Source organism: Bemisia tabaci, chromosome 8 (assembly GCF_918797505.1).
Source record: "Bemisia tabaci chromosome 8, PGI_BMITA_v3".
NCBI lineage: Eukaryota > Metazoa > Arthropoda > Insecta > Hemiptera > Aleyrodidae > Bemisia > Bemisia tabaci.
This window is the reverse complement of record NC_092800.1, coordinates 8,644,267-8,670,235: the sequence shown is the minus strand read 5'-3', so window position 1 is coordinate 8,670,235 and position 25,969 is coordinate 8,644,267. Positions and strand designations below refer to the sequence as shown.

Genomic DNA, 25,969 nt, shown 5'->3' with positions numbered 1-25,969 from the left:
ATCCGACGGGCTCGAAATGTCAGGCGCCTCGCAATTTTCCCTTCGTAAAATTAACCGCTGCTCCGAAGCGACAAGACACGACAACGCAAGGGCCAGACAGGGATGACTGTCAACCTCTATCCTCTATCCTGGAAGAGGAGTCCCTCGGGACGGGGGTTCATAACCTCAGAGATGCCTCCACGCGCTGACTTGTGAATAGTAAATTCTATTTGCATTTTTCATCAACGCTCCGGCTGCATTGCCAATTGGCAACATTGTTTTTCCGAAAAGTATCGATTTTTGAAAGAGCTAGGTGCTTCGACAAGATTCGATTATTTAATATAGGTTTAAACTGAGGAAACCCAGGGTTGCCAAATTGCTGGATCCGCTTCTGTTCGGCTGAGCCGGATGAGTTACTTGATGTCATTCTCGATGTACAAATTGTGCTTTACGTGAAATTGTGGTGAGAAAATATATTTGTACATCATAATGTTTAAACTCGCGCCTTGTTTTGTGGTTCATTTGCCCGTCCAAGCACACGATGTGGGTGAAGTACCGAAATAGAGAAACCAAGGACATTCACTTCTGAAAATTTGGGAGTTCAAAAAAATGATGCGACTCAGCAGGGTGTCTAGTTTTTTGTTTTTTTTTTTTTCATTTTGGGAAATCCTGATTTTCCCTGCTTTTTGACTGCTAAATCCTGATTTCATAATTTTCCCAAATCCTGATTTTTTGTGGAGAAAAATTAAAATTTCTGCAGAAGCGTATGTGAAAGCAGAACTCTAGAATTTCGGACGGCTGACTTTCCTCAAATCCTGATTTCACGACCGATTTTCCCTCAAATCCTGATGAAATCGGGATTAAATCCTGATTGACCTCAAATCCTGATGGAATCAGTAAAATTCTGGTGCTAGACACCCTGCTTAGACACTAAACTGATTTTGCTGCAACCGAACTCCTGGATGAAAGGGGCTTTGATAAGAAAACTCGTTTGACACGGAGAGAAGTAAGTTTCAGAGTTTGAACTTGCTAGCTCTATCAGAAACGTATAGGAGCGGTTCTTCGGACGGACTCGAAATAGCCAAAGCTGGATTCAGAAAATTGGATCTCTCGCGGATGAAGTGTTGAAATTTAAATTGATTCTCAGCCTCAAAGGAAAGCCTGACGTTGAATACTGATGAACATTGGCGGATCCAGCAAATTGGCAACATTGTTTTTCTCCATTTAAACCCATGAAAAAGTATCGATTTTGGAAGGGCCGGGTGCTCCGACAAGAATCGATTCTTTAACATAGGTTTAAATAGAGGACAGTGTTGCTGAACTGCTGGATCCGCTTCTGTTGATGGAAATTCTGAGGAGGAAAGTTAAACTCCAAGTTTCGATCAAGTTCACTACGGAACCCTCTGCCTATTCCCTTCTCCTCCAGGCTGGGACGAAATTTAAATGAATTTAAATTCCGACATTTATGACGTTCATTAATAATGTATGCCTCTATTGGATCATTTTGATATGATAATTTATCAAATACCTTGAGGTGTATTTTTACCCCCTAGAAATTCTCCTCATTAGAATAAAAACGGATAGTGTTGGAACTTCAAAAAAAAAAACTCAGTAAGATTCTCAACGAAGAGGTGGGGCTATAGACATTACTGCCGTACTGAGGAAAAACGCCATATGGAAATGCGAGAGTTGCCAAATTTCATCGGGGAAAACATGTATTTTTGGAGGAAGTTTTCTATCTTTTTCTTTGAACTTTTCAGATATTTTAGATCAAATTACAAACAAAATTGTCTGAAAAAGAGGAAAAAATGATTCACAATTTGACCAATAAATTCGTTTAGTTTAGTTACAGAAGGACATACGGCAGCGCCCGGGGGCTCATACACAAAGACATACAGCGTTCTTCCATAGCGAGGCAGATTAGAACTCTACAATGAGGACGACTGTAAAAAAGGTAATTTGGATCGAGCTCAAAAGAAAAAAGGTAAGTCACATCAAGACCAAACTGAAAAAAAAAAGTTATCAAATTTTATCCTTCCTTGAGATTCAGAGATTAAGTGTAACGCTTACTTTTGAATACAAAATATTTTTTCTTGACTTCGAATTTTTTCTATCCATCGAACATATGCGGCTACATCCGTCCATTGGACTGATTACTAAGGAGGATTCTGCTGTGATAACAAAATTTTCCACCAATATTTTAGGAATATTTTTGGTTTCACTGATTGTGAGACAGCGGTGCTGCGTCGAAGGGAGTGGATTTCAGTCACCACCCGAAGCGCAGAAGCCACCCGAATGCAAACCGATTCTCGTCCGAATGATTCATGTTTTATTTTCGTCCCCGCGCCTTCGATCCCGCCTTACAACCCTTTCGCGGACGCCCACCTGGGAGCAATTGATAAACACGTCAAAATAAAAGGAGTCCATCATCGCCGCGCCGCAGCGCTCTCAAGTTCGCGCCGACGAATTAAGCGAGATGTAACTAAAATAGCGGCTTGATTAATTTACGGCCTCGTGCGTCCACGGCCCTCACGCACAAAAACTTCCCGGTGAGTGTTGAGGACTGTTGATTCGTTGCGAGAATTTATGATGAGTGTTTGATAAATGGATACCCTCAACAACTCGCTCCACACAAAGGCGTAATCCGAATTTCAGGTGAGCTCCGGGAGGCGTCAAGTCGAATGGAACACGAGGCTCAACTTGGAAAAGTATTCACGGGCTTGTGTCGGTCAAGCGCGGAATTGATCCGAACTTCTCACCGAGCGCTTCGAAAACTACGAGGAAGAGGTAGCGCTACAAAACAGGAGGGGACTTTCGAGTTTTAAGCGGAGCGAACTCGGTAACTTCGTTGGGAACGGCGGAAACGGTAATAAGTTTATCGTGTGAAGTTGTTAATTTTCTAATTCACTCGCGGTTTTCGAGAATTCTAATCTTCCGATTCTCCAGACTTGCACGGAGATAGAATCGTGGCTCCTATAATCTAGAGGACCTATACAGTAGACTCTGGACTATCCGGTTTCGTATTATCCGGACTCTGGATTATCCGGATCGATTTTGCAACCATGTAACTACGTACGCAGTCCGATGAGAGCGCGGATCCGCGGAGAAGCGGTCGCAAGGCATATCGGCGCCTGCAAGGCTGAAGGAATACTTCACGCATTGCGCCAAACAGTGAGGTCGGCGTGGAACGCATTAGCGCCTACTAGATTGCATAAATACTTCTCGCATTACGCCAAACGCAGTGCAGTCGGTTAGTTAGCCTAAAACGCACATTAGCGGCTACAAAACTGTATGAATACTTCACGCATTGCGCGCTTTAATCGTTGTATTGTAATTTATCGTTGTCGGCTACCATTCACAATCACCATTGCGAGTCGTTCAATTTGGCGTTAACCTTTTAAATTCGTGTTGGTATGTACATGATGTATACATAATAAGAATACTGTGGTGTGGGTTGGTGGTGTTTGTGTTTACTATTATTATCCGGATTTTTTTTTTATCCGGATCGGGCCCGGCACCAATTAATGCAGATAATCCAGAGTCTACTGTACATGGATAGCATTTTGCAAAAGGAACCAAGAGCATTACAATGTTGCTAAGATTGTGCAACTTTTTTTACTTTGCAAATATAAATCGGTCATTTGAATAAGTTTCACTTCGCCCCCGATAAACTATAAATTAAAGACAAAAATTACTTTTGTAAATTAAACGGAGAATTTGCAGGTGTCTGAAATCTGATGAATTCCTTGTTAAAGCGGCCGCCACCAACCAAGTGGGCTGAACACGAAGATGCCCTCGGGTCATAAATTGAAAAAATATTGGAGGAGATATGACAAAATGATCTAATCTGCTAAGATACATGCGTTTATATGGGAAATGCCGCCAGATGACGTCACAAGGCGGTGAATTTTCTCACTTCTAAATGTATTTTTATACGATTTCCCATAGCAGAAAAAAAATTTAAAAAATACTGCAAAGTCAGCTCTTTAGGCACTTTCACATCAAGCAATAAAAAATTTACTATTTGCATGATTTCTACTACTGATGAGGCATTTTAATATAATCAGGGTAGCCACAGAGCTTTAAAATTGCGAGACTGCATTTTAGCGGACCACGCTGAGAAATTTCACACACAGAAAAAAATAGATGCTGACGACGGAACCTTTTGTTCACAGGGCTCCTGCAGTTTCTTTGTTACACTTACAGAATTTTTCTGTTGTGAGAACAAAACTTCGGTCGTGGGAACAGACTACTCTGTCCTCATAACGGCAGCTTCTGTGACTGTTACAAAAGAAGAGCAGGAGCCCTGTGAGCAGAGCTATTTTTTTCAGTGCACCCCCAAGGCTGTTTCTCTAGGTTCACCACGAGAATTCTGTGTATCCATACCTTTCCGCGAAAAATCTATACATAATCTGTGTATCCGCACCGACCTCTCAAAATCTGTATTTATTCTGTACTTTTTTTTCAGTGTAAGTATCCGTTATTTTTCTCTACAGTAGACGCCCTATTTGCGGAGGCTGATGCTGAAAATTACTTAGTGAAATGGCGAGAGTATATAAGATGGAAATGACCTAAAGTTTCTCCGTTTTCCTTTTCCTTCGAGAGTGATTTTCCTCACTGCAGCAGTTTTCCCTGACGCCAGCCACTGGCTGGTCCGCCAGCATCGAATACGATTATTTAACGCATGGTCTCACATTAAACTCGACCCACTGACTATGGAACATGAAGTCCGAGTTTTACTACTCGCGGAAATCCACAGCCCACAGTAATGGCGGTATTATCCGGGAGCGAGGCGAAACTGTCTTTAAGCAAAGTGAGGATAAAGATGTCATAACTAACTTTTGCAGAGGTTATGCATTATGTATGACTTATTTAACTGGAAGTCGTCTCGTCTGACGATGGTTTTTTCATTCAAACTCGAAACTATAGAGTATAATATGTATACAGGTAGTATATTGTACCAATTTTTCTTTAGATTTCTCTTCAGTATCTGTCGAATAGCTCACTGGAAAAAAAATCTCTTGGATCCAGCGTCCAGACTCTTAAAGAATGTGGCAAGAAAAAAATACTATTGATTTAATCGGATTTTTCGTGAATCAAAAGGAAATTCACTTAAATTAAGAGGCTGGACTCTCAATCCAAGCAAAAATCGGCGTGAATCAAGAGTATTTTTTTTTCTGATAAAGTTGTTTTTATTTTGAATCACAATTTGACTTGCGGCGCCCCCCCCCCCTTCCGCCTACAAAGTTTCTATACACGAAAATTTCACAGACTTTTTCTGATATCGGGCAAAACACAGACAAATTTTAGACAAAAATTTCCCAGGTCCAATGGTTCATTCTTGTGAAAAATGTAATTGTTTGCGATAATTTTGCAGCCTTCAGAGCTCTCTCCACTCATCGTCAAAATGGTAGCTCAGAGTGGATCGATTTCAACGATAAGTGGCTCAAAGTCGGGACTTGATGCGATTGATGAGTGTTACGACTCAAAATAGAGCAGCGTGACTCTTTTTTGATCGACAATCGCGAACAGATCGTATTTTATCGATTCACTTTGAGCTTCCACTTCGACGCCATTTTGACGAACGGACACAGGGCTTTATTAGATGGAGGTACGTTTCTTCGTCCGAGAAACGATGATGTGTTAGGTTTCAGCATCGATCGATTTAGCTAAAAACTTCAACTTGACAACTTCGGGAGCGGCAAGCTGGCGAGATGATGGATCCACGCTCCATGTTTACAAACGCGCCGCGCCGCACAACGGATAGAGTCAATGGGAAGGGTCGGGCAAAATTTGGAAACTTTAAACGCTTTTAACTTCGTTTATACAGAACTTTGAGGTTTCCAAAGTAGTTCCATTGGTTTCCTTGTGAAATTTTCATCTAGACACATCCCTTACGGTTGAAAATATGACGAAATAAATATCAAAATTTGCAGTTTTAGTCAAAAATTTCATGTCCGACTCTCATATTGACTCGATCCACTGCTCCATGTTTACAAACGCGACGCACCGCACAACGGATTGAGTCAATAGGAGAGGTCGGACAAACTTTGGAAACTTTAAACGCTTATAACTCCGTTTATACAAAATTTTGAGGTTCAAAAAGTAGTTCCATTGGTGTGCTCGTATTCACTTCTAGATACACCACTTAAAGTTGAAAATATGATGGAATAAATATCAAAATGGAGATGTTGCATGTGTGAGAAATTTGCGATTTGAGTGTTGATTGTTACGTAAAAGTTCGCGAGAAACACGATGGTGCCACTGGTTTTCTCTGAAATCAACTCCCAAGCTCAAAAAAGCTCTCAAGTTGAGGCCAAAATGGAGGGGATATCCCACGCTATCCTGAGAGTCCACCTCTACATCAAGACAAACTTTTCATGCAAAGATAGGGAGCAAATACATTAGCAGGGTTGCCACTTTATTTGGGGACTCAAAGACTGAAAACACGGTATCACTGCTAATGTATTTGCTCCCTATCTTTGCATGGAGAGTTTGTCTTGATAGATGTGGACTCTCAGGATAGTGTGGGATATCCTCTCCATTTTGGCGTCAACTTGAGAGCTTTCTTTGAGCTTGGGAGTTGATTTCAGAGAAAACCAGTGGCACCATCGTGTTTCTCGCGAACTTTTACGTAAGAATCAACAGTCAAATCGCAAATTCATCACACATGAAACATCTCCATTTGCAGTTTTAGTCAAAAATTTCATGTCCAACCACTCCAATTGACTCGATCCACTGTGCGCCGCAGCGACGGTGGCAATGAAATCCTCGGTTAAACACCGCGATGGCATTGCAATTAAAAATGTGATTGTGGCGTCAAACCGAGAGACCAACGACTCATAAACGATCGCATTCGAGACGTCATTCAATATTTACTTTCGGAATTCGCACTCGGCTCCGAATGACCTTCCGCAGCCACGAGTCAAGGACTGCACCGATCTCGCAGAGAGAGGATGCTTCAGTGTACTAAATTGGGATTAATGCATCTGTGAGCGATCAAATTAGTGATGTATCACACGTGTGAACTTTGAGAAACTATTCTAGTGAGCATGCGTTTGAGCGCTTATCGATGGCTGAGATCGTAAAGTGCGTCTACAATTGCGGCGTTTGGAACCGAAATCCTGGACAAGCCCGCTTTTAAAAAGTCCGGAGCCTCGAAGGAAATGGATCGTATTCGATGGTGGCTCGATGTATCGTTTGGTTCAAAACAATAGAACATAACCTCAAACCAAAATTTTACGATATTTGTCAGAAAAGCTGATAATGAGAAATTTCGTGGCAATTCACTACTCTTGGCCAATTAGTACTCGCGCGAATCAAAAATCCATCACAAAAAACCCGTTCTGTCACAGTACTCAATTGACTTTTGAGGCTATGTTTCTGTTTTGAACCAATCGATATCGATACAATCTCACCCGTTTGATGTATCGAAAACGATCTATTCAAACGTACCGGAAAGGCGGGAAAATGAGGGAAATGATGTACATACAACGACGGTTAAATCGCTGTCTCCTATCAAATTCTACTGGTGTTCGCTAAATAAAACGTATTTCAATGTGGAATTGTTGCTTGCTTCCTACAGATAAAATGAACGAGACTCGATTCTTTGATCCTGAATATACTTTCGACTTTTTTAATGTGCTCATCATGTTCAACGCGTCATATACCATTGGAAAAATGGCCGAAGATTCCGGAAGGGATGCAATGAAAAACTTGTCATTATAAGTTGGAAAAATTCTAAATTTTTTCTGATAATTTAGGAAAATTCTTAGTTCTTCCAAAAATGAGACAGAATTTAAAATCTTCCAAAAAAGATGGGAAAGTTCCAATAATATTTTAAAACTTGGGGGGGGGGGGGGGTTGTATTTGTGAAAAGAATCAAGATTCCACATTTTCAGTACCCTAGACGTTGCCTAAAAATTGTCGCTCAGGTCGTTGTCGTTTTGCTTCTTGCTCATTTTAATCCTCCTAATCCTCCTAATCCTCCTAAAAAAATTACCCTTTTGTTGAATACAATCCTAGCTCGACCACACTTTAAATGTGCCTTCATGACTGCAAAGATGGACAGAAATAACCGACAATACCAGTATGCAAACGCTACTTCAATTATAATTTTCGGTGCAGCATTGGCAAGGCGCAATGATACAACTATTCGTACTCTCCGGAATGCGTGAGGTATCACGTCACAATTGAAGGCGTTTTCAAATCTCCTAAATTTCAATATCAGGATTGCATGCAATGACGATCAAAGGTGTGAGAACAAGATAAATGAAATGGCTAGTTTCACGTGTTAATGCAACAGTTCTACGCCCAAAGCCAAGTTTTAATTTTTAAGTTAAACCTTTTTTCCCCATTGAGAATGATCGTGCAATTGGTGCCAAACGTCCTGTGTGTGTTTTCAATTTAATTATCTTTTTAGACACATTTTTTACCGTCCTTCCTTGTAATTTATTGTTGGTTTGAGTTTATATTATTTTGTTCAATTTTTTTGCCACTTGATCATTTTGATCCTCCGATAAAAATTACCCATTTGCTAAATACGATCCTAACTAGAGTGCACTTGAACCATGCGGTCAAAACTACAAAAGCGGCAAAGCGAAATCAACAAGGCCAGAGTGGAAGCTACTTCAATATGTATATGTATAATTCTTTCATCGCATTGCTGAGGCGCATGATACAACTATTCGGCAACGTCCGACTTGGGTCCCGTGGTCCCGTGTCGGTGATTAAGTAACCGACTTGGGTCCCGGTGGACTTTGCTCCCGATCGAGTTGGGTCCCAATGGACTTGGGTCAGTCCTAACGTTAAAGGAAGATATTAGTAAATTCGGCAACCGTGCCTCGCTTTGGATTCGCCGAGAAGCAACACAATCTTTTTTCTTTTTAATCTTTTATTTTTCTTTCATAGAAAAAAACAATACATTTGTTCCTATTCATTTTTATAAATCAGGGAAACAACACGGAGAAAAAAACTTCGTGCGTGGGACCCGAAGTTTAGGTCATACGGATCTCTGAAGTTTTCGGATTGAGCATCTGATCACTATTTGCACAGCACCACCGCTCAACGTTTTTGCATAGTTTATTATGGAAACAGAATTTATAATTGTTAATCACTAATAACTGTTTGCCTTTCGAACTGAACATATGCTCCATAGCTGCTCCGACGCTACGTCAGACTGATTACTGATTACTGATGAAGTGTGTAAACGACACCTACCATCACACGGCCGAATGACTGGGAATCTGATAATACGTGAGACATTTCATCGCTTACATAGTTGCCAAACTAGCAAACTTCCTGATTCAATGCCGATTACGCGGGACTTAATTAGGTTGGAACATAAATGCATTGGGACCCAAGTCGGATCTCCTTAATTGACCGCGGGACCCAAGTCGGATATTTTTTTGGGGAACGGGACCCAAGTCGGAAACTGCGAACTATTCGTACTCTCCGGAACGCGTGAGGTATCACGCCACGATTGAAGGCGTTTTCGAAACTGCCAAAGTGTCAAATTCCCATATCGGGATTCTTGTGTCGCAAAAAGGGTGTCTACTGATGATGGCTGGCAAATGTTAAATACTTTAATCAACAGCACTTTTTCGGTACCTTCCAAAAAAATTCAGTGCTTTTTAGGTGCCTTTAAGTGACGAAATTCGAAAATTGTCGAAATGGACCACTACACAAGGTACGAATTTCAACATTCTGATACTTGTTACTCGACCAAAATTTCACGTAGAACACGATACGCACAACGAAAATTACCAAATGCAACTCCTTATGAAGATATTCAATAATTCTTGATGCGTGAATTCAAACCACCCGCTCATGAAAACTCAATGCTCTACGTGATTCACGTCGCGCGCTAAACGTTATCATGACAGTCTTTACGATGTACAAATCTGGCAACCTCAATCTTGACACTTTGGCTCAGCTATGGCAAATTGCTTGCAGTTTGAACGACACATGGTGGGAAATGAACATTGCTCGATTAAGGAGCTTGCTGAAACCGTTGTAGTGCGCAATTTGACTCACGTAGAGCTTTGAGTTTCTTGTGAGCGGGCAGTTCAAAGTCCTCGTAACCAATGTGAAGTAAAAACGTTAATACCTTCCTTAGGAGTTGGTTTCAGTGATTTTCGTTGTGCGAATCGTGCTCTACGTGAAATTCTGACTAGGAAACATGTATCAAAATGCTTAAATTCGTAACTTGTTTAGTGACCCATTCAAAAATTTTCCGAAAAAGTTGTGAACGTTCCTGTGGTATTTTAAAAATTGGGGGGGGGAGGGATTGTAATTGTGAAAAGAATCAAGATTCCATATTTTCTGCACACTAGACGTTGCCTAAAAGTTGTCGTTCAGGAAACGAAATGAATTAGTTTCATTAAAGTAATTTTTCATTGAAACGCGAGCTAATTAGATAAAACGAATCCGTTGCGACTCCATTTGACAACTCGAGTTTGAAAAGCCTCGAGGATACCGAAAGCCCCGTCGCAACGCGCTCTTTTTAATCGTCGAAAAGTTGTTTAGCTTTGAAGTGGCGAACAAAAGGCTTATTATAAGTACGTCCACATTACTGAAAAAGGCTCCACCGCGGCGGAACTCTCAGGTGACCGCGTGCGGGGGGCTTTCGGCTGACCTTTCATCTTTTAACGCGCTTAAGCACTAACTTTCTCACTTTCGGCGAAATATTCCCGACGCAAGTTGCGCGGAGGGCGAGAGAAAAGGGCGAGGCAATTATGAAATTTCCACCTGCGCTACGGAACCGGCAACGGCACACAGTGGATCGAGTCAATCGGACATGAAATTTTTTAAAAGAACTGCAAATTTTGATGTTTATTCAGTCACATTTTAAATTTTGAGGTGTGCTTCTGGTAGAAAATTTCTCGAGGAAACCGACGGGCCACTTCTGGAACCTTAAAGTTTTGTATAAACGGAGTTATGAGCGTTTGAAGTTTCTAAATTGTGTCCGACCTTTCTCACTAACTCGAGCCACTGTGCGGCATTAAGGGCTTCTGAAAATGTTTGCGAATTCCGACAAAACACCGGAGACAAAACTTCATAAAATACGAGGCAAAAGTTATCTAGAGGTGGACTAACGAGAACCCTAATTAACCCTGCTCCTGTAACGTAACTGCTAAATCTGAGCGGAAACAAGCTGAACCTTGCCCCGGAAGGCAAAAGGTCGTAACTAGGCTTTGTAATGAGACTGAGTTATTCGAATTTTTTTATGCCTTTGACTTTTAGTTAGTAAAATTGAAAGAAGTACATCGGGCTCAACTTAGACCCCTGGACAAGGTGTAGAATATTGTCTGGACAGGGTTAAACCATTACAGAGCATGTTTTCTCCTTTAAATTTCACGAGAAAAACGAATCCAACCAAGGGAAGTCTGAAGACCAACCCTTAAGCGTCGTGTTAAGTCAAAACTCTGAGTGAACATTCAAATGTTGCCGAATTTCCTCTCAGAAAATGTTCATTTTTGAAGGAAGTTTTGAGAGTATTTTTCCTTGAAATTTTCAGATTGTTTAAATCAAATTTTGAACAAAATCTTCCAAAAAGTCACAAGGGAAATTTTCAAAAATTTTCCTGAAAATTCATTATTGTTGGAGGGAAGTTTGGTTACGTCTGTTGTAGAAGAATGGTGCCAAATTTCTGTATTTAAATATGTATTTTTGAAGAAAGTTCTGAATATTTTTCCTTGAAATGTTCAGGCTCTTTAAATCAAATTACGCGCGAAATCCTCCGAAAAGTCGGAGAGGAAATATTCACAACTTTTCTTGAAAACTCGTGATTTGACGTAGAAAATTCGGCAACGTCTGATGGCTCGTACAGCCTTCTTACGTGGCACGACACACTGAAAAAAAAAATCTCGGTGTATTTACTAAGAAAAGGGTAAAATTACCAAGAATTCAGGGTTCTATTTGATCCCAGTTTTTTCATGGTAAAATTACCATTTATGGAATTGGTATAGTTTTACCGAGAAATCTCGGTAAAATTATTGAACTTTCTCGGTAATTTTACTGGACCTTATAGTAAAAACGCCAATATTTTTTATCGACTGTGGTAGAATTACCGAGATAAAATGGCAAAGTTACCGGGAATTGATTACCTATAAAAGTGGTATTCTTACCTGGAAAAAACAGTAAAAATACCGGTTTTTAGGTAAGCTTACCAGTCTGTCTTGGTAAAATTACCAATAATTGGTAAAAAAAAGTGAGATGGTAAAGGCACCAACGGACCTTGGAAAAAACGCCGAGAATATTTTTCAGTAAGACGCTCCGGCTCCATCCTTGCGCCTCCTGCTTCCAGCATAAAACGTCTTTGATTTCGAGAGAGGGGTCGCGTATCAATATCAATAATCCAAAAACAGTAGCCCCGACCGGTGTCAGAAGCGCGGTCGCGCGACCTTTTTCCAGACTCTCCCGGGAACCCGCCTCGAGGGTCGGCCGAAATAATTCGGCTCCAACCCCTCGAAATAAAAAAACAACTTCAGGTGACTTTATACGGCCGCATTACGATGACGGAAGAGAATAAACTCCATCAAGGGGAGCTCCAGGGACGGCTGATTTTCCCGAATCACAGTGGGTGAGGGGGGAGAGGAGAGGAGGGTGGCGAAATAAAAAATAACTCGGATGATAAAATAGAACGGGGGAAAACATGAAACAGGCTGCCGCCCTGGCGCGTTTGCCGCTTGACTGGTCGACGCGCGACCCGGGAGGGCTGAACCGGCGAGCTAAGGAAGAACGCCGTATGAACCTTCAGACGTTGCCAAGTTTCCTCTGATAATTTCGAATTTACTTGGAAAATTGAGAATATTATATCCCAAAATTTTCAGACGATTTTGTACGCAATTTAATCTAAAATATCTGAAATTTTCAAGAAAATATACGCATAAATGCTGTCAAAAATACATGTTTTATCGGGGGAAATTTGGCAACTCTCGAATGTTCATACGGCGTTCTTCCTTGGCCTTAGCACGGTAGTATGGTCCTTCGAACGTCGCCGAAGTTCCTTGGAAAAATAATTCAATTTTGGGAAGGGTTACTATTATTTTTCCTTGAAACGAGTCACTAAACCAGGAACGAATTTTGACTCGCGAATGTGTATTAACAAAGGTAAATGACAAGCAGAACACGATTCGCACATTGAAAACCCGAAAAAGTAGCCCAGAGACCTAGGGATACGCATTTCGAAAAGCGCATTCCGTAAAAAAGCGCCCCGGTCTATTACGAACTTTCAACGATTGGAGCGCGTCGTACCCTGGCGTACGCGCAATGCGCGAAGTATTCCTACAGTCTTGCAGGCGCTAATATGCGTTCCATGCCGATTGTGCTCCGTCATGATAGTGGACAAAAGGAGCGCTCGAATTACTGCCAAGTGCCATGCTAAGGAAGAACGCCTTGTGAGCCTTCAGACGTTGTCAAATTTGCTTTGATAAAATACGAACTTTTCAAGAAACGTGAAGATTTTTCCTCTAAATGTTCAGAGAAATTTATCCACGATTGGATCTAAAGTATCTGAAAATTTCAAGGAAAAATATGAAGAACTCTCCTGAAAAATACATGTTTAATCCGGGGAAATTTGGCGACTCTCGAATGTTCATACGACGTTTTTCCTTACACTGAAAAACAATTCTTGGCGTTTTTACCAAAGTCCGTTGTTACCTTTACCATCTCACTTTTTTTTACCAATTATTGGTTATTTTACTAAGACAGGCTAGTAACCTTACCCAAAAACCGGTATTTTTACTGTTTTTTTTTTCAGGTAAGAATACCACTTTTATTGGTAATCAATTCCCGGTAACTTTGCCATTTTATTCTACCACAGTCGATAAAAAATATTGGCGTTTTTACCAAGGTCCAGTAAAATTACCGAGAAATTTCAATAATTTTACCGAGATTTCTCGGTAAAATTACCAAATTCATAAATGGTAATTTTACCAAGAAAAAACTGGGATCAAATAGAACCTGGAATTCTTGGTAATTTTACCATTTTCTTAGTAAATACACCGAGATTTTTTTATTTTCAGTGTCGAATGTTCATACGACGTTCTTCCTTAACACGGCGGATTAATGACCCATCATATTTTCCCGGAAGAAATTTGGCAAGGTCTGAACGTTGATAAGGCGTTTTTCGTGAGCGGAGCGGTGAAGGGTCCTTCCAGTCGAGCGGCCCTGCCCGTCATCGTTTTAATAAAGAACCCGAGCGACTTCTCGTAAAATTCCCTCCGACCACCTCGTAAAAGCTTGATTAAGAGATGATGGGAACTCCAACTCCGCGGTCGCTTTCCGATCGCTAACTTTCGGCGCGGACCGGGAGAAATGGGCGGGAAAAACTCCTGTCGCGCTCCGATTGGTTTACGACCTTAGTTACGTCATCGGAGCGTCGCACAGTAGAGCGAGCCAATAGGAAAGGTCGGACGAACTTCGGAAACTTTAAACGCTTATAACTCCGTTTGAACGAAACTGTGAGGTTCTGAAATTCAGGGTGTCTACTAAAATAAGCCGGTCAAAAATAAGTACTTTTACAGTGCTTATTCGGTACATTCTCAAGAAATTCAGTACCTCCTCCGACAGAAAAATTTCGTACTTTTTCGGTACCTCCATCTGACGAAATTAGAAAAATTTCAACAATTTAAAATTGCGACAAAAATGACGAAAAAATTTTAAAAAAATCCGCACCTTTTTGCGAATTTTCCGCACTTTTTCAGTACTTCCGGACCGCACTTGTAAAATGAGTACTATTTCCGGACTTGTAGACACCCTAAAAATTGGTACCACTGGTTTCCTCGTGAAATGTTTTTCATGAGGCACCCCTTAAAATTTAAAATGTGACGAAATTAACATCAAAATTTGCAGTTTAAGTCAAAAATTTCACGTCCAACCTCTGTAATCGACTAGGTCCACTGTGCGTTGCTTGACGTTTTCCGGGATTCCGATCCAGATAAAGAGAGTTTTATTTCAAGGTCCGGAACTTCTTTGGAGGTTTTGCAGGGTGTTTACAGTCCGGAAAAAGAACCCGGATCCACACTAAAAAAAGTCTGGTCGAAGATAGTGAACTCCGGTTCATATTGAGCTACGAATTTTTCCGGTTCCGGTAACCGAATTTTTCGGCCATGGGAACCGAAGTCGGTTAGTTTTGAATCCGAATTCGGTATCTATGACCGAAATCTTCGGTTAGCTGAATCGTAAGACTATGTAGTTCAATTAGGGTTGGCACAGAATTTGGAAAATTACATTCCCGGACATCTCCCTGATTTTCCTGACACATTTTTGTGAAATTCCCAGACAATTGAACAAATGACAAACTTTTGAAATGACATAGTTAAGGGAATAGTTTTCAGGCTAAATGTGTTGTTCGCAACGTCAAACTTACTCGAGAAAGCAAATTAAGGTGATTCGGCGATTTTCCCCTAACATTTTCATCATTTCCCCTAACATTTCCAGGTTTTTCCTGACTTTTTGAAATTCCCTGACATTTCCCGGCATTCCCTGACTGTGTCAACCCTGCTCGATGTGAACCGAACGTTTTCTCTCCGTGTAGGAAAGCAAACAGAGAAAGAATCGTATTCAAAATATTCGTTCTTTACTGCAGAAAGGGTAGAGAAAATGAAAACTCACCGCTATCATATACAGCTGCGCAATCCGGTATTCCTCTACGGTGAGAGGAAGCGGAATGCGATATTCTTTGATTAACATCTCAGCCTGGATCACCTATTCATTTCAGCCATTGATTTGCTGCAACAGAAAAACAAACGAAAAATTAAGGACTCGATATACAAAGTTAAAACTTGCACACAAACTCCCATAAAAAAGAAGAGAACGCGAGTGAATATTTTTCTCAACTAAGCAGAACGTATCAGAACGAGAAGCATGCCTCCTTCATTTTCGAGGAATATATCAGACATGTAATATTCCGACTTTTTTACGATATTGCCTTTCCAAAATTAAGTAGTTTGTGAATAAGGGAATAAGCTTTGGTGTCATTGGCGGATCCAAAAAAATTGGCAATATTGTGTTTAATCCATTTAAACCTGTGAAAATGTATCGATTCTTGGAGGGGCCAGGTGCTCCGACAAGAATCGATTATTTAGCATAGGTTTAAATGGAGACAATCCGGTGTTGCCAAATTGCTGGATCCTCCTCTGTTTGGAGTTACGACGTTTTAGGCTTTCCAATGATGCCATTCTCAATACTAGATTTTCGGCCGCTTTTCTTTCTTTTTTTTTTTATCGAAAAATTGCCTAAATTTTTACGACTATCGAAGGGAAAATAAGGCGTTGCCTAGAATCTGAGGGTCTGCGGATTTATAGACGGTAAACAATTGCGTTTAGCACTAGAAGAGCATCAAAGAGCACTGTAAGACGGCTTGTACGCAGTGTCGTGGCGTGCTTCGCGATGTATCGATTCATCTGCCATTTAATCAAGGAAAAGGATCGATTAGCAGGATGGTCACAACGAATACCTTAATAATCGATTCTTTACCATAGCTTCAAATGGATAAATATCGATTTTCGATCATTCACGCCTCGCCACTACTTGTAAGTTCGAGGGGCAAAAGGTAAAGCGTGGAGGGAATGTGCATTTATCTCAAAGCGACGCCCTAGAAAAGGTATGAAAGGAAGTTGAAATAAGTTCAACATAACAATGCCGATTGTTCGCGCATACGATTTTCGTTAACCCGGACGAAAACGGTTGAAAGCTGAGGCTAAACCAGGGTGTCTATTGGTACCCTGTCATTAAAATTCCTTGCTCTTTCAGTGCCTATTTCTTGCCTTTTCCTTACTTTCTTGAAAATTCTTGACGATTCTCAAAAATCCTTGCCTTTTCCTTGCCTTATACGCGCATTTTTTGCTGTATTCGGATTGGGAAGAAGGAATAATGATGAAATAACAAAGGAATAAACCGAGAAACACGAGGAATCGAACCGGAAACTTGATAAATGGATTATGTTAAGAAATCGCATACCAGTGGCGTGGCGTGCTTTGCGATGTATCGATTGATCTGTCATTTAAACCTACGGAAAATAATCGATAAACGGGGTGTTTGCAGCGAACACATTAATAATCGATTCTTTACCGCAGGTTTAAATGGCATATTAATCGATACATCCCAATTCACGCCACGCCACTGTCGCATACTCCCAATGCTACTTTGTAGAGTTTATCACGAAAATCTCGCATTTCCGTATCTTTTCACGGAAAATCCGTAACTTTTCCATACCTCCGCACCGACCTTCCGAAGTCCACGTTTCCCAGTGTATCCGCGTACTTTTTCCGTACATTAGACACCCTGTTTTAACGTAAACAAGGGCGTCGAGAATAAACTTCGCGCTAACTTTCACGACTTGAGCTTCAAGACATTTAAGCCTTTGCCGAGGACAGGGGGCAATTAAAAGCTCGAGAAAAAAAAAGCGTGGAGGGATCACTGGAGGATTATTTCCTTTTTCACGCTTCCTAACGCAGATTATTATTTCTAAGAGATTGATTTTCTGTCAATTCGTGATACAACTTTAACAGAGCAGAGGGTTGAACGGTGGGGAAAAAGCCCCCCTTCGCCTGCTTTCCACTCGGAGGAGGGAAACTCCGATTGTGACAAACACCCAATATAGTCGATCCCTATTGGTACCTGGGAGTTAATGGGCTCCCACTAGACCACCTGGGGTCTTTTCTTGATGATTTCTAGCAGGTGAGATTTTCCGGGCTTTTTCCGGGCTTTTGACGGCAGAGAAAGGCATGAGAATCATTTGAGAAAAAAAAAAAAAGTTTCAGGCTGGCACAAGGTGAATGAAATTATAATATTGCTTGGAATGAAGCTTCTCCAGAAACCTAGAATTTCCGCTGACCAACTGTTTCTGTGAAATAGTTTTCGACAAACGAGATAAAACTACCGTCTCATTGTCCAAAAGTAGGTAACACAGGATGATCAAATGGAGCTATGTATTAACTTTGTTGGTTTGCTGATTCAATGATTGAAATTACTCTCTAATATTGTTTACAAAATAATATACGAGTTGAGATTTAGACAAAAATATAATAAAAACCCTGTCATTGATTTTAAAAAAAAGTTCAAAGAATATTTTATTTGTTCTTGAGAAGTCGTTTGATATGAATGAAAGTTTCTTTTGACTTAAAGGAAAAGTTCTTTCATTGTTAAGAATGTTTTTCTTCTTATTCAAATGAGGTTCAAGCTAAAGTTAATTTGTAATCTATGACAAAATTGATATAGCGAATTAAAAAAACTTATTTAAAAAAAAAAAAAAAAAAAAAAAAAAAAAAAAAAAAGTGAATAAAAATATGTAAAGGAGAGGAAATTTTTGCAGTCCAAAGAAATTCGCTCGGAGCGGATAAACGTTCTTTTAAACCGGAAACAATTTTTCGGTTTAAATATTATTCAAACAAAAATTTACCATTTTTCAGTTACACTGCAAAATTCATTGCGTGCGGAATAATCAAAATATAGGGTAAATATTCAAGTCAGAATTTGTCAGGTGGTCAATTCTCGCCTTGTATACAGCAGTCCCTTCGCGGGTCCTGACAGATCCATGACAAAACGAGGATACAGTCACGCTGTCATCAATTGAAGTATCGAGTAGAGGGCAGCCTCTCTTCTGAAGAGAACTCTTCCAACAGTTTGGAAGCGGATCAGAAAGAAAATACGGTTGAAAGGTACTTCACAGTAATCAAATAAAGAGGATGGAGTTTTGAGCGGAGAAAAGGGTCAGAGAGGGAGCAGTCTTGCTTTAAAGGCGTATTGACAAAGTTAAGCCTGCAAAGCTTTCAACACGAGTATCCTGGCTGCAAACTGATTCGGTGACAGCGAAACACGGTGTGCCATCGATTGAGCTCTAACAAAACAACTACCTCAGACAGGGTTGCAAGTTTTGGGAAATTTCGGACTTCCACGCTTTTTGGGGATTTTTTCTGATATTATTCGCTAGACTCAGGACTGAGTGGACCGCGTTAAACAGAAAAGAACCAAGCCACATCAGCTATTGCCAAATTTAATTGGGCAATTAAATTTTTTACCTATGAAAAAGGTTGTGCGGATTTTTGTTCAAGTTTCTATGAATTTTCTCCAAAATACAAAGCAAATTCCTTAAAATTTTCAAAAGAATCCGCACAAACGCTCTCTCGTAAAAAATCAAATTCCCCTGTTAAATTTGGCAACAGCTGATGTGGCTTGGTTCCTCTCTGTTTAACGCGGTCCAATTGGATTGCATTTAGCAAAAAGGAACCAGCGCAATTACATTGTTATATAAATGTTGCTTCTTCATAATTATCTAGAAGAACCTCCCAAAATAGCAAATAGTTTTTGCCTCCCACCAGAAAATTGTTAATTTTACAGGAAAATAATTGTGTCAATTTTAATACTATACTAATTTTAAGTCTTTTTAAAAGAGAAGAATAAGTTGCACGATTTTGAAAACACTGTAATCGCGCATGTTCATTTTTGCTAAATGCTATCCAATTACCCTTAAATTCTCTGAAAAGTTTCCATTTTCTTCCTGGAGTGGGCTACTAGACAAGGTACTAAGATAAGCATTCTGATACATGTTTTTGAACCAGAAATCCCACGCAGAACACGGTTTGCGTGACAAAAATTACTGAAATAAACTCCTAACCAAGATAGTTAATGTTTTTTGACGCGTGAATTCAAACCTCCCTCTAATGAAACCAGAATGGTCTACCTGAGTCAAATCGCATACTATACTTTACCGTGGCAGTCTCTGTGATGCGAAAATATGGCAACTTCATTCTAGACGCTTTGGCTCAGCCATAGCAGATTGTTTACACTTTTGTGTAATACACATATATGTTACACAATTGTTTACACATGTATGTGCACCCCGCTGGCGGTATGTCTAACACCGAGAAACTACGAACATTCGACGATTGAGGCGCGCACCGCGCAATGCGTGAAGTATTCCTTCAGTCTTGTAGGCGTTAATGCGTTCCACGCCGACCGTGCTCCGTACTGAGTTTGGAGCAATGCGTGAAGTATTCCTACAGTCTTGTAGGCGCTAATACGCGTTTCAAGCTGATGGAACTGTGCTTGGCGCGATTACGAATGATGTCATCCTGCACCAATCAGAAGTGAGCACGAGTTTCTACGACTTCCGTCAAATGACTTTCTGATCCTCGTATATGAAAACAATAGGAAAGTCGAAACTATGTCTTCAGGATCAAAGACTCGAATAACATTCATGTTGTCTGTGGTGAACAAGCAACAATTCCACATTTGAAAAAGTTTTATTTCAACAAACGTGAGTGAAAAATGAGAGGAGATGGCGATTTGACTGCCGTAGTGTACCACTTCCATCATTTTCCCGTCATTCCGACGCGTTTGATTCCTTCGAATCTTGGGACTTTTAGAAAGCGGGCTTGTCCAGGATTTTTTCTCCAAAAGTACGCGATAAATCACCGCGTAATCTTGTTACTTTCAAAGTGTTAAATAAAAAACATAATGTTTGGTGACCTGTTAGTACGTTTCAGAGAAGCGGTCAGCGTTCGGTAGGGTTTTTTGACTGATCCAATCGAAAAATTCTTTGATTACGCATGATCAAGAATTTCAACTTTGTGTCTTGACCCTCGTGCAACTCTGTTGAAGTTAAGGTAAATACAGCTTAACCATGAAGTATTGCACGGAGGTTTCAAATGGAAATAAACTTTGGGGAGGCTTTTGCTGCTCGCCGTGGATGTAAAGAGCTAAAAGTTTGATATTGCTCGATTGAAAAAGGAAGTGCAGGAGTTATGTGCCGGTAAAGTGGGAAGGGAAACGTGTCAGTCATTTCCGGAGTCTTGCCGACCGATTTTCCCCTCTTCTGAGTATGCGTGTTCATTTTGAGCACAGAGAGTTTTTCAGATTTTTAACCGGAAAATGTGGCTAAACTGACACTGAAACGGAGGTGGCTACGGCTAAATGGACTGACACAGAACTCTTAACATTCAGACTGAAAAGAGAAAATAAAAACTACGGTAGATAAACTGGATTCATGAAATCCAAATGCATATGAGCCATATCTGTAAGAACAGCATATTTTTATCGTCATTTTTATGGATAACGCTGTTTTAGAATCTGCAAACCTTCAAGGGTGTTGATGCCAAGTTTCAGATTTCTGGCATGATTTTTCAACGAGATATGAATAAAACATCCGGTTTATGTCTAAAACAGCGGATGTCAGAATTCGTTTAAATAATAAATATTGAGCTAAATAATTAGCTGACGCTCATTAATCTCCACAAGGATCGAGTATTTGAGCATATAACAATGGTAACTAAAGTTAATAAGACCTATTAAGTGTAGGTCTTTGGGAGATGGCACTCTTTTTAAGTGTTTCCCTATTTTAAAAGACTGACAATATAGTTTGTTCTTTATTTTTTTGGGAACTTACCAAATATTCACTTTTTTCGAGTATTTACTTCCTAAACACTGCAAAAAAAGTTACGGACTGTATAGACGTATCGTCCATTCCAGGCTCAGAGACCGACAGTTCTGGGTGCCAGAGCCGTAATTTTGATTACTCCGGGTGCTACGCCCGAAACTTTCGGCTGCTGAGCCCAAAACACGGGTGGTATGTCTGCATAGTCCGTAAGTATGACTTCCACGGCCGGAGTTTTTTTTTTTTTTTTTTTTTTTTTTTTTCCCCCCGTTTAGTTTTATTGCAGGTGTGTCAGAAACTCCCTCACTTTTCCTGGTCATCAATAATTTCCTGATTATCCCTGCCCGGTTTTTCAGATCGCCGGCGACCCTGAAAATCCGATCCATAAAACAGCCCTGCGCGACAGGACAGAGGAAATTCGATGAATTGGTCACTTGGAGGGTACGAGAATTCCGAAAATTTTACAGGCTGACTTTCCGAGCTGGCCGGCTTTGTGTTTTGCAATACATCGATCGATCCACCATTTAAACCTATGGAAAGAATCGATAAGCAGGGTTTTCCTAGCGTACACCTTGATAATCGATTTTTTTACCACAGCTTCAAATGCGGAAATATCGATCGATCGTTCGCGCCTCACCACTGCGGCTGAGACCTGCCGCGACGCGGGGAATTGATAAAAATTGATGCTGCACGAAAGTTGAGACCATAAAAAGACGATAAAAGTAAATTAAAAAAGAATGGGGTGTAAAAATAACGGTATAAAATTTTTAGGGCTTCACGCTCGGGAGGTTACGCGGGCAAGGGTTGTGCACGCTGCGAGCAAGCTCTCGGTGCTAAACAGCGGGAAATTATCGCGATGACGATGGAATAGTCATAACTTATCATTTTCCTTCTTGATCTCCACTGTTAATGCAGAGAGATAACCTCTCCCATAACCAAGCACTTTCGTTTTCCATTAAATTGGAGAGCGGTAATTCGCAACCACAGCACACCACCGTTTCCCATTTTCCCTCTTCTTTCGGTTGATGACAAAGAGACATTTTGAATTCTGCCGTGATAGGGAAGAACGCCGTATGAGCCTTCAGAACTGTCATATTTCCTTCAATAAAAACCTAATTTATTAGGAATATCGTTAATATTTTTCTTCAATTTTCTCAGACAATTTTGTTCGCAATGGAGATGTTGCATGTGTGAGGAATTCGCGATTTGACCCTTAATTCTTGCGTAAAAGTTCGCGAGAAACACGATGGTGCCGCTGGTTCTCTCTGAAATCATCTCCCAAGCTCAAAAGAAGCTCTCAAAGTGAGGCCAAAATGGAGGGGATATCCCACCCTAAATCTACGTCAACATCACGAGTCCACGTTTACATCAAGACAAACTCTCCATGCAAAGATAGGGAGCAAATACATTTGGCAGGGATGCCGTGTTTTCAGTGTTAGAGTCCCCAAATAAAGTGGCAACCCTGCTTATGTATTTGCTCCCTATCTTTGCATGGAAAGTTTGTTTTGATGTAGAGGTGAACTCTCAGGGTAAGGTGGGATATCCCCTCTATTTTGGCCTCACTCTGAGAGCTTTTTTTGAGCTTGGGAGATGATTTCAGAGAGAACCAGCGGCACCATCGTGTTTCTCGCCAATGGTCAAATCGCAAATCCCTCACACATGCAACATCTCCATTTTTCCTCAAAAACATCGAACAATTCGACCTGAAGTTTTGTTTTTTCAACTTGAAACATGATACCTCGGTTTCTTGAAAAAACAAAAAGTAGGGGGTGCCACGCAGCCCGCAATTTGAACAGTGGCGTGGCGTGCTTCCCGATCTATCGATAATTTCCCATTTGAAGCTGTGGTAAATAATCGATTATTAAGGTGTTGGCTGTATACACCCTGATTATCGATTCTTTTCCATACGTTAAAATGGCAGATCAATCGATATATCGCAATGCCACGCCACTGAATTCAAATTGCGGCTCTTTTTTTCTCTTTGCATAAAAGCAGACGAACGATGACCGATGAACATCGGGGTGAACAATCTGCTACAGGCGATTGTTTGCACATTAAGGTGGTAACTAGATTTCCTAGACATCACACATACTATCAAGAATCTATTAACCTTTAATATTCTTTTTAATCCATCCAACTCGGCCACATCGAAGTATATTCATAGATACTCCACCCCCACGACACAAGAAAACGAACAGGATTGCCACATATCCCATTCGAAACCCCTCTCGATTCACAATAACCCGGCAAACTCGGCGACATCGCGAATCACTTGAGCCGCTTGTACTCCAAAATCCCAGCCCCCACTCGACACTCAACACGAGGACGACACCAAAAACCAATTTGCATACATCGCGACCGCCTCCAACCGCGCGGCAAACCTCCGCGCGCCGCCTTCACAGCCTGAATAGGAATCATCATTCGATTTTATGCCACTCCTCCGTCACGCCGGCGTTTGTGTTGCATTCTATTAAACCGAAGGCGCTCCATTGCCGGGCTAATCGACCTGACGAGGCTCCCGTGAAACTTCATTACGCGGGGGCGGGGGGCGAAGGGAAACTGAAGGGGGGGAGGGGGGGCTGATGAGTTTGGCTCGGCTCCAAGGAGTGACACCGTCACTCCCGGAGCCTCGATAGGGCGGTGATACAACGGAGCTGTCTTGCGGTTAAGCCGTCCCGATTATTCACTCATATTTCGGCAGACGGGATAGACTCCTATCGTCGTCGCACAGTGTGGCAAGTTGGGGTTGTATTCCTGGTCGTTTCATAAGGTGATTCGTAACGGTTTCTAACTTGGTCGAACTGGCATGCGATATATCGCATCGATTATCTTAAATATCTCGGCAGATATTGAATGGAGATGTTGCATGTGTGAGGAATTTGCGATTTAGCTGTTGTTTCTTATGTAAAAGTTCGTGAGAAACACGATGGTGCTACTGGTTTTCTCTGAAATCAACTCCCAAGCTCAAAAAAAGCTCTCAAGTTGAGGCTAAAATGGAGGGGATATCCCACCCTACCCTGAGTGTCCACTTCTACATCAAGACAAACTCTATATGCAAAGATAGGGAGCAAATACATTAGCAGTGATGCCGTGTTTTCAGTTTTGGAGTCCCCAAATAAAGTGGCAGCCCTGTCAATGTTTTTGCTCCCTATCTTTGCATGGAAAGTTTGTCTTGATGTATCTCAGGATAGCGTGGGATATCCCCTCCATTTTGGCCTCAACTTGAGAGCTTTTCTTGAGCTTGGGAGTTGATTTCAGAGAAAACCAGTGGCACCATCGTGTTTCTCGCGAGCTTTAACGTAAGAATCAACAGTCAAATCGCAAATTCCTCACACATGCAACATCTCCACTTTTATAGCCAAAGAAACAGATCCCTGCGCATGGACCTAAAGAATCATTCTAAACAAAAAAATATGCAAAATTCATAGAAATGACAGCGGAATTGTACTTCGAAGAAACCCTTGCATTCGATACAGGAATCGATAGCTGGGCTTTGGAGGAGGTCAGACTAGACATTTTTTACTAAAACAGCAAATTTCGATGTTTATTTCGCTTTTTTAATCTTTTTCTACCCAAAGAAGGGCGGTAACTCCTTCTTATGAGCCAAAAGAGTCATTCTAAACCACAAAATTAGCAGAAATCAGAGAAATGAAGGCAGAATCCTGTTTCGAAAGAAACCTTGCATTCGATGCAATTATCGATTTCTTTATCGAGTGCGAGGTTTTTTTTCATAATTCCGCTTTCATATCTCTGAATTCTGCTAATTTTTTAGTTTAGACTGATTCTTTAGGCTCATGCGCAGGAGCTACCGTGATTTTTTTTTTTCTAAAAAAGGCGAAATAAACATCAAAATTTCCTGTTTCAGTGAACAATTTCAAGGGTGACCTCACCCAAAAGCAGAGGCGACTCTGCGAGTTTAAAATCCACCGAAAATATCGATTTTACACTGAAAAGAAATTCTCGGCGTTTTTACCACGGTCCGTTGGTACCTTTACCATCTCAATTTTTTGACCAATTATTGGTAATTTTACCAAGACAGACTGGTAAGCTTACCTAAAAACCGGTATTTTTACTGTTTTTTTTTTTCAGGTAAGAATACCACTTTTATTGGTAATCAATTCCCGGTAACTTTGCCATTTTTCCTCGGTAGTTCTGCCACAGTCGATAAAAAGTATTGGCGTTTGTACCAAGGTCCAGTAAAATTACCGAGAAAGTTCAATAATTTTACCGAGATTTCTCGGTAAAATTACCAATTCCATAAATGGTAATTTTACCAAGAAAAAACTGGGATCAAATAGAACCCTGAATTCTTGGTAATTTTACCCTTTTCTTAGTAAATACACTGAGATAATTTTTCAGTGCATACATTTAGGTGGAGTAAAAACAATGTTGCCAACTTTCAGGCTACGTCACGGCCTGAAAGTTCGTTCCTCTGTACGTCGGGGCTTTAATCCGCGAGTTCCGCGAGAGACTTAGCGGTGAGGCCCGGGGTTTTGGGAGCGCCATGAACAGATACTTGAGGGGAGGGGGGAGGGCTAGCTTTATCGGGTCTTGGATTTTCAACCTCGGTCGAGATGACTCAAACGTGGGCTCCGTTTGTCACATTAACAC

At 40.9% G+C, this 25,969-nt stretch overlaps 1 protein-coding gene across 6 annotated transcripts in view; it reads right to left on the bottom strand.

The window, feature by feature from the left end:
* rdgB (retinal degeneration B) overlaps positions 1-25,969 on the bottom strand; it is a 139,574-nt gene that overhangs the window by 50,135 nt on the left and 63,470 nt on the right. For all 6 annotated transcript variants that reach the window (XR_002010162.2, XM_072303767.1, XM_019060371.2 and 3 more), the window contains one exon: positions 15,598-15,714. Coding sequence is in view for 5 of the 6 variants with exons in the window: in XM_072303767.1 (XP_072159868.1) it covers positions 15,598-15,675 (78 nt within the window). In the remaining variant the exon portion in view is untranslated. The remainder of the gene's footprint in view (positions 1-15,597; positions 15,715-25,969) is intronic.